Source organism: Falco cherrug, chromosome 3 (genome assembly GCF_023634085.1).
Source record: "Falco cherrug isolate bFalChe1 chromosome 3, bFalChe1.pri, whole genome shotgun sequence".
NCBI classification, from domain to species: domain Eukaryota; kingdom Metazoa; phylum Chordata; class Aves; order Falconiformes; family Falconidae; genus Falco; species Falco cherrug.
This window is the reverse complement of record NC_073699.1, coordinates 97370634-97388151: the sequence shown is the minus strand read 5'-3', so window position 1 is coordinate 97388151 and position 17518 is coordinate 97370634. Positions and strand designations below refer to the sequence as shown.

At 41.3% G+C, this 17518-nt stretch overlaps 1 protein-coding gene across 2 annotated transcripts in view; it reads right to left on the bottom strand.

Moving 5' to 3' along the window:
• The window catches only part of PHACTR1 (phosphatase and actin regulator 1), a 300846-nt gene that overhangs the window by 76209 nt on the left and 207119 nt on the right, over positions 1-17518 (bottom strand). For both annotated transcript variants that reach the window (XM_055703434.1, XM_055703433.1), the window contains exon 3: positions 785-865. In XM_055703434.1, the coding sequence (XP_055559409.1) occupies positions 785-865 (81 nt within the window). The remainder of the gene's footprint in view (positions 1-784; positions 866-17518) is intronic.

Sequence of the window (17518 nt, the reverse complement as noted above, 5' to 3'; positions counted from 1 at the left end):
GTGGAAGTTTATAACTTCTATTGACTTCTAACAGGTTTTGTACTGGCATTGTTAAAGACTTTTAGAATTTGAATTAATGAAGCTTTAAAGCAATATGTGTAAGTTCTATTAAAATTAAGAGGTAACTTTGGCATGTCTTTATATAATTTGCTGAATTCATTGCCTTAGTTATTGACAAAGAAAGCAGCAAAACAAATAAAGGCTGCGGTTAAAGATTGACACATACGTAATAGTTGTCAAATATGTGTTGCATTACCAGCGTAAAACAATGGTGTTTGTAAAACAATAGCATTTTGCATAAATAATACATTACCAAGTCAACAAATTAATTATCCTGAACAAGGATTTATTATTATTATGTCTTCTGTGCTGTTTCAAGGGAATGTACACTGTTCTGTGCTTGTCAGGATCCAAAACCTGTAAATGTTTCCCTTTTCCACAACACTTAATCCCAGAATGACTCAACCAGACAACGACAACGCGTGTGTGCACGGACCCACTCCCCCCGCCCCGCAGTCCGGATGCCTTGCTGGTTTACAGTGAGTGACTGCTGCCCATTGCTGTGATTTATATTTCTACTGCTTTGCATTTCTGATTCGTTTTCAGTTTTATTTGCTAGGTAACTATCACACGCATCCAACGGAGAGGGCCAGCCCATGGTGAAATCAAAAGAGATGCTTGGAGACCTTATTCTGCGATTCAGGATTGTGTTACAATAATGTAGTATCTGGCCGTAAAACTATACAGGATGTCAATTTAATGTTGTGAAAAGAAGAACACTTACCTTTATCAAAAATTTCTTTCAGTACTCCTCGTTTTATAAGCTCCTCTCTGCTTTGCCTCATTGATATTTTTCTTTCCAAAGCTGTAAGCAAAAGAGAAGGGTCAATATAAATAGGAAAGAAGGGAAATGATTGTTTTAAAAGGCTGTACGCCTTTTAAAGTATTTTAAAGAAACATTTTTTCTCTTCTTCAAGTCAGTGGCAAATTAGCGTCTCAAAATAAATGCTACTGGCAGCCCAGAGAATCTGCCTGCTGATGGTTACAGAAATGGCTGTAGAGTGACCAATGCGAGGGCATGTCAGCACTCCTGTTGCTTAATTTTGACACGACCCAAACATTTCTGTGGAGAATTAGAGACAGGAAAGGGAGAAAAAGGCAATTACTGCAGAAGCCAGAGAGGGAAAGGTAAGAAAGGAGGCAACATGAAGGATCACACAAATGAAAGAGGTGGCTGTGGACTGTCCCCATGCCATGGAAGAAGGCTAGCACCTCTGCTGTCCTGAAGCCAAGGCTTTTTTGCCACTAATTCCAGGGAAAGCAGACCAAGGCATTCTGGACAGTGAAAAAAAACCAAACCAACAACCCAAAAAAACCCATACAAAAAAAAAAATCCCCAAACCCCACAACAGTTTACTGGAGTTTTCTCTTCCTTGAAGGAGTGTTTCCCCCCCAAAAGGTGTAAATGAGGGAAACTCCGTAAGAGCCACCGCAACGTACACCAGGTCTGAACAGCCCAAGTCCTGTATTGGCTGCTTGGAGACAGCGGTCACTGGGGTGGCAAAATGACAGCTAGAAATTTCATGTTTGTTTAGTTCAGCATTAATTAAACCAACGTCCAATTAACCAAACCACCACAAAGGACACACATTCAGGCAAAGAGCTGAAAGCCAGCAAGCAAGGGGCGCGAGAAGCGATGTGCAGGAGCGGCTGTGACTGTGCACGCTCTGGAGAAACAAGCCTGCGCCTGCCAAAAGAGAGGGACGGCCAAGGTGCATCGCCTCTGCCATATGCTCCCCTCTCAGACCCAGCACAGATGCACGCACACACAAATGAACTGGGACGTAGCATCTCCAGTCTGCCCGAGGCATATTTAAAGCAAAAGAGGCTTCGTACCCCTCTCTCCATCCCTGCAAACAGGAGGGTATAACCTTTCCTGGCACTGCTGGCTGTTCCTGCTGGGGCATATCTACTTGGTGAATTAGCTAGGCTTATACTGACACACCGCACTCATGGCGACTTATTTGCTGTCAGATATTTCCAGCTTAGTATGAACAAGGCCAGCTCTGCTTCACTCTTTTTCACAGAATAAATTTAGGTTCGTCTATTTTTAAAATCGGCTTTGAACGTGTATTCTTCAGGACAAAGGTGGCCAGTGGGTACAGTCAGTGGCTAATAAACCCCCTGGTGTCCCCTGAACACACCCTCTGAACTCCAGCATCGGTCCGAATTAATGGCAGGTCCCCTTGCTGAGGCACAAGACCACATACCCATTAGCCAGCCGCATGGTACAGTTTTATTTTGGAGGCTGTTAACAGCTACAGCATTTTCCAGAGTGCCTTAGCCCTGTTTGAAGAAGTGCTTTAGGCATCTCACTGGCTTTCAATGAAACTTTGATTCCTAAGTCTCTAATATGCTTTTGGAAAGAAATACCCGACGACGAGACCCTGGAGGCACGTTGCAGACTGCTCCCCATGCTGCTTCTCCCTGCGCTGAAGGGCTGCGTTCTGGTATGGCATGTAAAGCTTTTTCCCCTTGCTCCTTAAAAATAGCTGCTCTCAGCCCCTCCAAAAAAAAAGCCAAAACAAGCTACAGCTACCTTCTGAGCTTTTGCTCACCCCAGGAATTGTTAAAACCTTCACTGACTTTAAAGAGCAATTTGGCAGCACCCAACACCTTTTACAACAGGTCTGAGAAAGTGTAATTTCCCATTAGCGCAAGCAGGGAACGGTGCCCAGTCTGTCCGAGCCTGTTTGTCACTGGGAAATCAAGCTGGGTGCAACAGCAGCAAAGCAGCAGTTTCTGCATCAAGACCGCAGTGCTGCTCACAAAGACACGGGCAAATACTGCTATTTCTGTCCTTTACCAGAAACAGCTAGTAACAGATCCACGTACAAATGCACTGGCACCCCCCTGGGTTCACCGTCCCACGCTCCTGCCTAGCCAACAGCTGGCCATGCAAGGCAGCAGCGCTGCTACTGCACGGAGAGGAGTCCCACCATGTTGTTAAAGCAGTGGTAAAGAACACAGTAATTTTGTGGGTTGGGGTAAAGGCTTCTGGGGGATCAAGTACTAAACAGGGTTAGCAGGACATTTTGAAGGAGTGCAGGAGCACCCTGAAGACACTCAAGTATTGACCAAGACTTCTCAGAGTCTATTTTTATATATTTACATATATATAAAAATATTTTTAATATCTCTATATAGTCAGACTATCTTTGCAGTCTTAACAGAATTTCAAAGATAGAATACATGTATATATTTGGAAGGCTGTATACACATAGGCTTTTCAGATACTCCCCTTTAGTTGTAATCTGCTTCCGCTCAATAATCAAAAAAACCCCCACAAGCCTCCAGTTTGAAGCTCAGACGAAACCAATTTTTTCAGTTTCTAAATCCTTTCTAAGTAGGTACAGGACTTAAAGTATTAATTATTTTCCCACTAAGCCAGTTTAATTAATAAGATATTTAGAGGAAAGGCATGCTGGGCTAAGAGCAGCCGTGAATGATAATAACAGATGCTATAATAAAACTATGGAACACGCTGCCTGCCTTTAATACAAATCCTCCTCCCAAACAAGTCTTGCACATTTAAGAGCATAAACTGCTGTGCTACTGCTGGATCAGATGGACAAAAAATCAGAAGCGCTTAGACGCAGAACTCATTAAGATCTAACAGCCTGAACAATGAAATATTTTACTTGGTCTGGATTTCTCTGGCAAAGATTGCCAGTTCTTTTACGAGGGATTTGCTTTTCAAGCGGAGAGCTGATACAGAATAAATTCATTCACTCTTGAGTGAGAAGGGATCCATTCACAGCAGAGGATAAATAAACCCCTCTGAATTAATCCTTGATTCATGAGAATCTTGTAAATTCTGTGATGGGGGAAAAAAGTAAATATAATTAATATTTAACAAAAGATGTATTACTCTATTGGCAATTTTTTTGGTGATTAACCTGTTTTTTTTCTTTTGTACAATCTTCCAGGAGAACAGAAATAAGCATCAGGCCCTCTTTATGGGGTCTGCTTGTGCCAGAAACTGGTTATCTTCACAAATTCATCTACTCTCTAAGAACCTCTCAGTTACTAAGTTTATAGAAATGAGTGTATATGTATTTTATGGTGAAGCATACAGATTTTGCCAGTGTGCTCTGCAGTAGGCGGTTTCTTTTAAGCTCTGATGAAGAAACAGTGGGAAATGCTTTTATTAATGTTTCCGAGCTGGTGTTTTTGAACTCGTCCCTCAGGAGAAGCACCCCTCCGCTGTTCAACCAGAGCTTTTCTCTGTGGTAGACCCATTAAGATCAGTAAAACCTTGACAGGGTCAGGAGGAGTTCCTGCCCCTCCATTCTGGAAATGAAGCACAGTTTTATCTTTATTCCTTTAATAAGCCGTTGCGCTCCGTGATGGCAGCAACTGTGGGCTGCTCCTCCAGCTAAGAAGGTGAAGCCCACCGCTGCCTCTGTGCCAAGCTCTTCTGCTGCTCCATTAACCAGCCAAAGAGGCGTTCATGTAGTCAGGACAAGTAACCTTTCTGTCCCTTCCATCCATCCCTCCAAGACCAACTCTTCCAACCTGCACCCATGAGAGAACAAACCGGCCTCCTTGCCATAACTTGTCACGTTGCGGCTTAAACCAAGGGGTGGACTAAATAAACAAGTCCTGCCCTTTCTTCTCATCTGACGACTGAAACTAAACCCTGGTCCTGTGCCAGCCAGCTGAACCTTTAACCTCGCTTTTTTTCTGAGGGTGCTCTTTGTCTCCACCTTAAAAAGCACTGGGGGTTGATTTGCATGAATTCTTCCTTTCAAAGGCCACTGTAATTTTCATGATGATTTTAGGAAGCAAAAGTCATTACAGGAATGAAGCTTAGAGCAGAAGCTTTCTGGTGCATCTATTATATTTGGATTCAATAGGCAGAAATTTGCTTTGCTAATAATCCAGGATGGAGTAAGTAGAAACAAATAAACCAATTGCTTTGCACAGTGTTAAGATAAACAACCATCAATATTTCCTTTAGACTTGTAAGGAAGGAGAGGTTTTCAGATGTGACGGATTGTGTATCAAAGCACATAATCTTGAAATTCATCCAACTGCGTAGATTTTCTTGATAAGCAAACGGAGCAGGAATGATAGAACTTTTTACAGTGTGGGTTTCTGCCTCTGAGTTGGCCTCCTTATATATTAAGAGCAAGCCCCAGGCATGACTGACCTCAGCCCAATGTAAGCATCTAAACCAGGCTGAACTGCCCCTTGGAAGTGCCTGTTAGTCTTTAATGACTGTAAAGGAGGCTAAGGGGGAGTAGCTGAGATAAAGATGCATAAATTAGGGCTGAATCCACTCCTGAAATGAAAATTGATTGAAGAGGATAGTTTGAAGAAAACAAATGCTGCTGTACATTAAAGTCTGAGATGGAACTGAGGAAAATATAGATGTGCCAGCCCACACAGAGCTCCATTAATTTTGGGATTGTTTCAATAGCTGTGGCGTGACACCCAGCATTGCTGCTGTGAGCTTGGGGTTTGACCAACGCCAAAACCTAGCTTGGTTGAAATAACTGTTTTGCTTTGCTCAGTGCTAAATATGGTTTTGCTTGGCTTCAAACACTCGTAAGTCTCTTGAAGCCTGAGGCAAGAAAAAAATATTCCAACAGGCTTCTGAATCTTTGAGGTTTAAAGTTGCTTACCCAAGTTTTGGCTCTCTCTAACCTCCGCCTGGAGGTTACTCCTGTAACAGTCCCATCTACAGAATCTGACGGGGACAGACTACTGCCCAGGAAGGATGAGGAGCCCCTTTTTCACCTGTGATCTCCCCCATGACATTTCTTCTTCTGACCGCAGCCTGGCATCCCATTCTATGACATTACAAAATAAGTGAACATCAGTGGGGGAAAGATGTGTGTGTATTAAAAGTTAAGCTTGCTTTAAAAAAAATAATATTACAGATACCTTTCTGAATCAGGCACTGCTACAATAGTTGATCAAATAAATCCCTTTCAGTACGTGAATCATTTGGAAAACTTCTGTGGCATGTGCTACAAGACCAACTAACAAAACAGGAATAAAACCTGGCATTGATGCCGCACTGGAGGATTGACTCAGAACACTCTAGAAGCAAACCAGTATAATCATTACGGTTACAGAGGTGGAAAGGTGAGGTACAGACAAGATGAAACAACATGGCTCATCACCTGCTAGATCAGTAGCAAAGCATTAACAGCAACTGTTCTGCAGCCAGTGGCCAACGAGCTAGGCCAGGCAATGATCCTTCAAGACATAAAATTTGTTAATCTATAATTAAGAAAAATAAAAGGAAAAAGAGGCCATAATAATAATAAAAAAAGAATAAAAATTTTATTTCCAGTCTTGCAAGTACAACTGGATTTATTTTAGATTATGACTACTTAAAATACAGAGAAGATGATAGTAGGGCATCTTGCTTCTACTCAACGTCAGATCAACTCAAGGCACCTGTCTATCTCCAGTGAGAAGCACTGGACTAGCAGCACCGTAAATCTTCATTTGCACAGGCAAGCCTTTGAAATTGCACAGTAAAAATCTACACATTTCTCTGAGAACGCAGGATCAAACCTAAAATCTCTAGTTACTAGTCAGAGGTGTTTAGGAAGTATAATGGTTGCCACACCTGGTAACTACAGATAAAAATGGAATTCTCTCTTCTTTACTGATTGTAAAAAGAGAGTAAGACTGTGGAAGAAGCTGAAATTGGCCTTAAGAAAACTCTAGATTGATACTGATCATTACTACATGTAAACAGCCAGAGGACAGACTAGGGAGGAAAACGGATGCAAAGTCAAATCTGTAAACATAGAATTGCAGTAGCTAATCAAAATACTGCAAACCACATTAAGTAAAGGAGATCACAACACAGTACCACAACTCAGAAACACAGCATATAACCAAGAATTCAGCAAACACAAGGAAAGGCAGAGAAATTAAATCTGAACAACTCTACCATAATTAACAGAAGGAACCAAACTAAAAAAATCCAGAATTCAATCCAAGAGCAGATGGACTGTAATTTTTTCTTATTGAAGGGCTGAAAAAAAAAATCAAAGAAGTTGCATTCCTAGGGAAAGAACCAAAATTTAAGCTAGATCCAAAGGAACCCAGCATAGTGGATTTCACAGGCCAAGCAGAGCAAGCCTGGCAGAAGATGAATACATGAAAACAGGAGATAAACCAAGAAATCTTGACAAATACAAAAAAAGGCATGTGTCTGAAAAAAAAAAAAAACCAAACTAAGAAAATGGAAGTGAAAAGAAAACAAGACTGTAGACACCCTTAAAAAAAATGTTACCACTCTCAACTGCCCAGCTAATAAACAGCAAAATGAACCCCACTGTGTCAATGAACTGTGATAGGCTATCAACAGGATTTTGGAAAGACTCACATTTTCATCTCCTTTCTACATAATTGCTTTTCTTGTCAGATTTGAGAAGTATTGCACAGCAGGCTAGGGAGAAATTCAGAAAGCTGACCAGAATATTGAAAAAAATGAAGAAAATACATTCCCCCTGTACTCCCCTCTGAACTGCCGCACAGCAATTTCATGAATTCCAAGGTAATGCCAGGTTAAGAACTGGAAAGCTGAGCCACTGACAGGTATTGCTTTCCACAACTTAATGAAAAATGAGATTCTGTACCTTAATTAAAGAAATTTGCAACAAGGTAACATAACATATCTTAAGAGTACACCTGCTCTGTAATTACAGCATGATTGCAGCAAAGAAAGCCATACCCTGGGCATTCTTGGTCTATATAATTTAGGCATCAAAACCAGGAATGAGGGGGTGGTACTGACTTATTTGAAGGCTTTCATCTAAGTAAGAAACCTGGCAGGCTAGAACAGCCCATGCTGAAGTCCATACTGCTACCAGCACTCTAAAGTAGTTTAAAGATAAATTGAGCATAGCTATTACCACCACAGTTCTTACTGCAAGGAAGCTATGTCCTCAGTGCCAGCAGAAGGCAGCTGACACAATCCTCCTGATAGGGAGATCCATTCATGTTCTTACATTGAACACTAGCAGTTGAAATAATGGTTTCTCCTACATGCTTCTGCGTTACAACACAGATGTTACAGCGTCAAAGAAACAGCAAGAATACGGGTTCTACAGATCAAGCCTTTGCAACCAGACAAGATGAGCGATGCAATCTGAAAGAAAGGTGTAGGAACAGCAGCAGCAGCTGAACATCCCAAAGAACAGTTGCTTTTTACAAGTGACTCAACTTGCTCCAGGCACCTTGCAGTCTCAGCTTTCTGTACGTACAACAACCGACGACGCTAAAAGCAAATTAGCGAAGACCCGGGTGAGCTATCTGCAGTGTATTTCCCTTACCCTGAGAAGATGCTACCCAGACAGACAATACTGCAGCTGGGATCTGCGGTGTCATCTGTAATGGCAGAAATGTCTATTTGCAATATTCTGCTGCATAATAGCTCAAGGGACCTTCCTCGAAGCAAAACCCAAAGGATCTGCATGGTGGGCATCGCCAGAATAAGATAACGACTCCTGTGACTCTCTAGATAATTCTCTCCAGAACAGAGTTTACACATGGGATATAAATAACGACGCAAGCTGCTGCTTTTGGATTTGCTCCTCATCAGACAACATACCCAGATGGCAAAATACAGAGCACAGTTTACAGAAACAAGACTAGCAGATGTCAGGAAACTGGATTCTCCAGTGTAACTTTTAGAGGGTGAAGGAGTCAGTTTTCCTGGGACAAAAAAAGGGGAAAAAATTTCAGGATAAAACCAAACCAGCGGCAGGCTGATGCTAAGCAGGGAGGAGGAACGCTTGGACAGACCAGCAGGAGATGAGAACCAAACTGCTCACCAGTATTTGGTGCCCTTGTTTGCCAGCTGGAGGACCACCTTGCTGATAGACGAGCGAGCTGTCCACAGCCAGCTGAGCAGCACAGCTCTTTGTAGCGACAGCCAAGGGCTGTATGGTTTGTTTTACAGCCCAAGTGTACCTTACAGCTGTAACTCTACGAACAGGTATTGCCTCCTACCCACAGACAGACAGATGTGTAAAGCCAGTGCTTTACTCCCTAATCAATCTTATTTTGGCTACACTGACGAAAGCTTGATCAGCTGGATGCTTCTGTTTTACCAGATAGGGATTTGGGGTAACTTAAAAAATAGCTGCACATTACCCAAACGCTGTTGTAGTAAATTACAGTTTAGGAAACAGTTCTTCCACTTGTATTGGAGTAATTAGTACACAGCAGCCTCCCAAACAGACACACAAAGCAGATGGATAATCGTGCATCTGCGTCTGCATGTACACCTATTTAAAATAAATGTTACAAAGCAGAGCTTGCAGCTAAGAAATACCTACTTTAAACCGGAATTTGGCTTAGCACCTATTTGAGAGAGAAGCTATTAAGATTTCAAATGCTTCTCGAAAACCATCGCTACTTTTGTACACTCAGAAAATCTCAGCTAATCACAGACAAATTAAAAATGCATTTGTTATTGGAATGAACTGGCAGCAACCCTTCAACACAGACCTCTATTAGGAGCCAAACAGGAAACCACTCATTTAATATTTGATTATAGAAATGACTGAATCACAAAGCAACAGCCACTTCCTCCAGAATAAGAAGATTCCTGAATTGCAGCTGTCACATCATCCAGCAATTACCTTTGGATGATATCTCCAGCGTGTGCAATGGTGCTAGCTGGTTGGTAGAAAATAGACTGAATGTTGAAAAACCCCCGAAGTGTCTTTAACACCCTTGTCTCAGCACTCAAAATAGTGCAGTCTACTTTCGGGTGTGGAAGCTGATAATTGTTCGAGCTACAGTCAAGCCACACGTGCAATTTCAGTATGTTTTATACATTTACAGTCTTGGTCTGAATTTTTGCCCCTTTTTTTTTTTTTTTCCTGACTGAAAAGATAGCTTTCCCAGATGGAGGGAAAATTTCCACTATGCATGGCAGACCTCTGGAATCAACGGGGGGGGGGGGTGGGGGTGGGAAAAGAAGAGACTGGGATTTCAATTACAGTAACATGAATGTAGTAGAATAGCTTCATGAGAATCTGGCGTGCACCATCCTGCCTCATAGTATGAATTATTCCATTATTTCAATAGGAGATAAATTTTTACAAAATCTACCAATGACAAAATAGTTTTATGCTCCTCTCCAGCAAGTGCTGAAATTATCAGAGAAAATAAGGTGATAGTGCACTTAGTATTTTATGTTACCTTAGTGCATCTTCTGTGTGGAGAAACATGGTTATGATGCTTGCCTGGGATGGGGAGACGGAGTAGAAGATATCAATTAGACAATAACAGTTTTGAACTGAAGTACCGATACAAGAAGCAAATTTGGAAAATAATAGGTAGGAAGGACAGTGATATGAAGGAGATATGATAACAGCCTAGACATTTCTTATGGCATAATCATATTATAAATGTAGATAATATTGTGTAAAAATAAAGGTATAATGGAAGTGGTATCTCAGTATTCCAGTGTAAGTGTCCTTACTGCCCAGACCTTAATAAAGTTTATCTGTTGAATGTGTAGAAAAGCAAACAGAAAACTGGTAAATTCATAGATGATGTAAGGTTATAGACAATGGTCCAGAAGGACAAAGATCATGGTAAACAAGCCAAATATTTTTCACAGCAGTGCTAATTCTAAAGAGCTTCAGCAGAATCGCAGAGTGAAATCTTCTTTACAAGGAGCTGTGGAAGTCTTTCTAAGTGAAGCACCACTTGGGAGAGCTTTTAAAAGAAATCAATAAAATGAAGAGTAGTAACCTGCCAAGACCAGGCAGCTTTCTTCCCAGAGTTCCTCAGGAAATCAAAACCTAACTAGGAAGCATGGCATGTAACCTAGATAAGATAGGAAAGTGGGAGGTGGCAAATAGAACGTGCTATTTTTGAGTCCAAAAGTCACCTGGGAATTACAGACCAGTAAGCCTGGTTTCCATACCACCAGTCTAGGAACAGCTACAAAGCATGGAGCCAGAAACAGGACACCTAGAGCAGAAGGGAGATGGGAGAAGAATCGTCCTGGGTTTGAGGTGGGAGGTTCATAGAAGCCAATGAATGAAGATGCTCTGTTGCATGTTAGTGCCTTCAGGGTTCCAAAACCCCTATGACATCAAATGACTAAGGGAATGATTAATAACATCAAATGTATTGCTAGAAGCTTGACTTTAAGACAATTGAAACAAATGAGTTGTTATAGTTAATTCAAGATATAAATGTTTTTGCACATCCTGCTAAGCGCTTCGCTGAGCACCGATAGATCCTTTGTCCAAAAGAGTAACTTCAAAAGGAAGCAACCCCACAAGACAGATGAGCTGACTGGAAGTTCACCATGAGGAATGAGCTTGGCAAAAACTAGGGGCAAGGTAATGCTGGCAGGGGGAGATTGCAACCACCGACTGACTCAAGAAATCCCTCAGATCCCAAAAGAAATGGAGCCTGAGCATGCAACTAATTACACTGAGAAGCAGGAGAATTATTTGACAAATAGGAAACCGAATACTAAGTAATGAAGGAATTAGGTAACTCGTAACCCATGAAGGGTAATGTATTTGTATGCTAAACTATGTAAACAGTGTAAAGTTTTGGCAGTCAGGGAGCTAGGTGGTAACCCAGAAATGCCTGGCTCCCTACTTTGCACAAACTAAAGGAATAGAAATACTCAACGCCGTGTGCGAATTGGTGCTGTGCACCAGGCAACGAGCCTGCCTGTGAGATAACCCCTATGTTCAGGTCATTGAAAGCATTAAAATTGCATGACATAAGAGCAAGCATCTTCTAGTGGGTTAATAACATGCAGAAAGCAAGGAAGGATGCCTGGTATATAAAACAAGAGGGATGCGCTATGACCTGCTCTCTTCACCAAGACACATTCCAGGAAGGCTGGCAATCGGGAGGCGACGAGATTTGCTGCTTGCAGTCAAAACTAAGGCAGACTGCAAAAAGCCACAAAAGTTCTTATGATACAAAATGATGAGTGACAAAATTCAACATTGATAAGAGCAAAAAAAGTCATTTGGGAAAAGGCAGTTCTAACTATACACACTTCGTAACAGCTAAATTAGTCATCCCCACTCCGAAGACAGCGCTCAGAAACTCTGCAGAGAATTCTCTGAAAACATCGTCTTAATGCTTGGGGCAGTAAAAAAGGAAACAGAAATTAGGAATTACTAGGAAATAAATACAGCACCTATGCACTAGGGTACTGGTCTACAGCTAAGGCAAGTCTGGTTATCCATTTCCAAAAAGATACAGCAGAACTCAAAAAGGGACAGAAAAAGAGAAGAAAAATTATTAAGGGGATGAGGTATCTTGTACAGGAATAAACAGTGATAGTGAAATTGGATTTTTTTGGTCATCTCTTCTTTTATACCAGGGTCCTGGTCCCCTGATATTCACAAAAATACATGGTAACTGTCACCTAGGCTGTGCTCTGCACGAACCAAATAGTTCCCTTGAAAGAAAACGAAGGCACAAAGCATCAGTAGACATTTTCTACAAACCCTCTGGTGGGAGCTGCACCAGACAGGGCTCCCTTGGCCTGGCATAGCCCTCCAAAGCATCCCCACAGCCCTCGTGCTGTTCCAGACCCAGAGATGAGGGGAAACTGCCTCGGCCACCTTCGGGACCAGGTGCAGCAAGCACCATGACAGCAGGCTGCGAAACAGAAGCCTTCACCCTGCGAAACAGGCAACTGGTGGGGAATACAACAGAGGTCTGTGACACTGTGAATTCACTCATTTATAAAATGCAAGAAATAAAAAGGACCCAAGAAAATGATCAGGATGCATCTGGAAAAAAAAAAAAAAAAAGGTGCTTTTGTCTACAATGTCTTTTTTGATGGTGGAATTAACTCAATATCCTTTAGGGCTAAAGGTGTAACTGGGTTCAAATGACCCAAAGCAAAGGAAGATACATCCACATATGGCTCCTTAATTTGGATACAGCTTTTGGTGTATGAATTTCTGAGTACAGCAATCTGATTTGTTATGTGGGGGGACAAAAAATACATACTTACCCTGCTCCTTGCATATGTTGTTAGTAAGTGTAACTGTTGATTGCAAGAAAGATGCCTGGCTGCACGGACTTCAGTTTGATTTACTTTGTCCGACCTTGAGTGTATTTTCCTTTAAAGGATGTGTTTAATGAACCAGGAGAAAACACCCTGGATCCCAACACACAAAACTATACACTGTATTCAATTATCTAATTGCCGGGAAATGTGCAAATGATCTAATTTGCCTTTGAAAGGAACTTGAATTTTATCTCCTTACCATGCATGTCAGGGGATTTTTCTTGTGTGATTAAATCAGAACTGTTAAGTAATACAGAGTTCAACATATTAGCATCTAAAATTACAAAAATGGGTTCAGGTTTCATGGCCTGTGTAGCACTGGTTGCAAAAGCAGCTTACTAGCTGGCATGGCATCCAGGCTTAGAACCCTTTTCCAACATGGGCTTCGTTCATCTCAGAGGAAGCTAAGCATTTATTTTTGCTTTTTTTTTTTTTTTCTTTTTCTTTCAGATCTAGGAAGTACAAGAGTGTGTGCTGTATTTCACGCTGGACAAATCTTAATTGCTATTGATTGGTTTCTGACAGTGCAGTACATGAAGTGCCAATGGAATGTGAACCTGAAATCTGAATTTCTGCCCCGTGTCAGCTGAGGACCTGACTGTAGATGGTTATTTAGCAAAGAGTATAAAGTTGAGCTGTTCTGTGGATTTTGACTAATGCTTCACAAAAATAACCACAGAGCAGCTGAAAATCACCGCTCCATGGACTATTACAACTTTGATGAAAGTTGTCATTACCTTGAAATATTTTTCTGAAGATTATCAAAACGCCATTATGTTGTTAAAAATACATTAATTAAATTATTCATGAAGTAGCTTCAAAATTCAGATCTAAGTGAAGAAATAATACCATTTAATGATTAACTCTACCTAAATATTCTTCTGTACCAACTTTAACCTGGTCTTTTTTTACATCAGTGAGATTTGAATGATTTATTTTTGTGAAAGTTCACTTACTTCTGTTGCATAATAGCAATAGATGTCAGTCTATTTCTGCCATTATAATTAGTTGCTGTGGAGATGGCTGAAATATCATGGATTATTATAATTGCAAATGAGGAATAAAGAGCAGGAAAAGATGACATTGATAATCTGCAAATATTGCAAGGTTCCTTGAAACTAGTTAACTACAAAAGATTTGAATTTGCCATAATACAGAGCAGGCTTACAGAATATGGGGATGGTGTACATTTCAAATGAATACACTGTGAAGAAACACGACAGTTACATGCAATAGCATCTTAAATTTAGCTTAATGTTAAAGCAAAATTACCATGCAACCCATGCATCTCATGATTTTGTTACATATAATTTTGCTTAAGGCCTATAGAAAAGCCACCTATGGTATTCACCTTTATTACTATGAGGGAAAAAACCCATCGCAGTAGTACATAAAATCAGTAGGTGTTATCCTGAACAAATATTCTTTGGCAGATAAATGAAGGAGAAACAGGTGTTCAAGTATCTGCATGAAAAGTGGCTAGAATTATCCCTTTGACATCGGTCTTTAAAAGGCAGGAATCAAACCGCATCTTGCACTGGAGACTAATGAATCTCTCGCAGGGTGGAAGAGCATAGTAGACAAAAATAAAATTCTTGATGCAGTACTTTACAACAGGACTCTTTGGCATTATGTTGTGTTTTGCTGGAGGGCTGGCTGGCACTCCCATCTGCACCTCAACCGTGCAGTGAGAGCTGCGTCGCGGTTGTATGTTGTGTGTATGTTGTGTGTAACGATGCTGCCTTCACACAGCCACCGTGCGCACCTCCAGACTGACAGCGTTCCCAAATCTGTGCCTTTTCTGCCTCAGCAGCATCAGGCAATTGGCCTGCAAAAACCCACACCACAACAATTCCCCAAATTATGCTTTTATGAAGAAACAAACTTTTTAAAGCTTGACCGAGCTAAATACCGAGCAAAATACTCTCTTATATATTGCTGTTCAGAGCTAAATGGCTGCATTCTGAAACGTGAAGGGAAAGTGAGAAGCATTAAGAGAAAGTGAGAAGCATTAAGGTAAACTGAGAAGCAGCTGTTTGTAAAACAAGAATTTTTCCCCTCTCTGAGCATAGCTGAGTGACTGGTATCAGAATTATATTCCCAAGATTTCCATTCCATTATTTGGGTTTTAAGCACCAAACAAGTATCCTGTCACCTTATTAAGATGATAAAGATAATTTAGGTGGAGTGACCTATGGATGGTAGAGTCTCAGAGTATCGGTGGATTTATGCTGATTGTACAGCCAGATACTGAGTATTTTTAGTATCAACAAGCCTTCTGAGTTCAGATACCGGAATGGAAAGATCTCATTTGTGCGAAGACGGACTAGTGCACCCCCCCTCTGACCCACCCCGACGTTCAGAGCACAGCTCGCATCAGCCGCTGCACAAGGCAAACCCCCCAGTACTCCCACCTGCTCTCTTACCCATCTGTTGCACTTTTCCAAGCCACTGTTGCTGATGCGGCAGCCTGATAATTAAGCTAATCTGATGTGAACCTTCTTGCTTTTAAACTGATCTGTTTGTTCGTATTAAAGGGCTTTGCTTAGCAGGCAATTAAACAAATATATATCAAAATGAAAATATATCTGGTTTGGAAATTGTCTTCTCTGTGGTGGTCAGAGACTGCACATCTCCCACCTGCTCCTAAAAGCTGGGCAGGACGTGCAGTGCTTATCTTTCACTTCTGCATGATGCACAGCTGCATCCTGCAGCATCACACATTGATACAGCCCTGAGGGATGCTCTAATAACATTGAGAAATGATCAAGTTTTACCGAGAATTTCATACCTCCAATTCCATTAAAATTTATAGCCTTCCTACTGTTACATATCAATAGAGAAATACTAGTCCAGTGCTGTGTCCAGTTTGCAGCTCCCTGGCACAGGAAAGGCACTAATGGGAGCAAGTCTGGCAGTGACCCACCACAATGGCTAAACATGATGTGTAAGACGGGCCCGAGGGAGCTGGGTCTACTCAGCCTTGAGAAGCAAAGGCTGAGGAAGAGTATGACAGCTGTCTGTTGCTACAGATATCTATCTCTCTCTATATATATACATATATATATATATATATTTATAATGCATGGGTATAGCAGAGGCAGAGCCAGCTTCTTCCTGGAGCTGCGCAGAGGAAGGACAAGAGGCAGCAAACAAGGTGCAGCAAGGGGAAATTCTGATCAGATACAAGCAAAATAAGTCCTCACACTAAGTGTAGTCAAGCACTGGAACTGCTTTCCCACCCACAATCTCCATCTCTAACCCTTGTGATATTTAAAAGTTGGCTGGGAAACCTACAGTACCTCCAGAGATGGCCCTTTGCTTTCAGCAAAGCTGGACCCAGACACCCTTCAGCTACTTTCCAGTCTGTATCAGTCCCTGATTTCTATTTAACAAGAATTAAAAGTAATGGATCGTGCTGATACCACTAATTGCTGTTGTCTACATTACGACACCCGACAGGTTCTGCTGCTTTTGCACTGAAAGGGTAAAAGCCTCAAAAGCCCCACTGCCAGCCTTATGTTTCTTTGTTTACAAACAAAAGCACCCCCCTTCACCCCAACTGAAATCGGCTGAAGTTATGTTTTCTTTTCGTGTTTGAGACTTCCCTGGCACTGCAGTGATGCTGCAGCACGTCATACGCATCCTGAAGGCATCATACCATTCATCACTTGTCCTTTCAGCAGCCCTGTTGAACACAGCAGTGACAATCTGGTGGCACTCCGTTTTATAAAAAGGCCAAGCTGATAATCTTTAGGGCAGAATATGCATAATGTTTAGAAATGAAAATAGATTTAATCTCAGTCTTTGCAAATTTTAATTAAACCAGGTTTAAGCCCAGTTCATGAGTATGAGATTTAAGCTGCTATTTTAACAGTGAATGGAATTAACATCAAATGGAATGAACCATTTGATGAGGGAGTTATGAATCCATCAGGGAAAGCTTTCAGACCAACAAGGTTCTGGAAAACTTGGTTTTGTTGAACAGAATATACCTGCCTATATTGTAAAACATGTGGATTAACGGGAACTTACTGTGAACTTGGGTCTGAGTCCTGGTACATTTCTTCCAGTGCCTCTCCCAGTGACAGCTATGGAAGCTTTGAAAGTCCAGGGATCTGTAAGCACAGCTCCCTCCACTAAGTAAACTATTTTTTCTGTTCCTCAATCCCCTTCAGATATAATTGCAGTCCTTAAGAAATACGTCAAGAAACTAAGAAAAGCTCAAGAGCATCAGATTTTTAAGGAATCTCTCTTGGCTTTGGGATGGGATTTATTTGCTGAACAGCAGCAAGTTGTTGTCATATTTTTTCCTGTTTTGTTTTTATTTAATAGGTACTGGCTGAAAATAAATGAGATGTCAATGCCATAGTGTTGCTAAGCTTCAAAGGTACTAGCTCAGCCAAG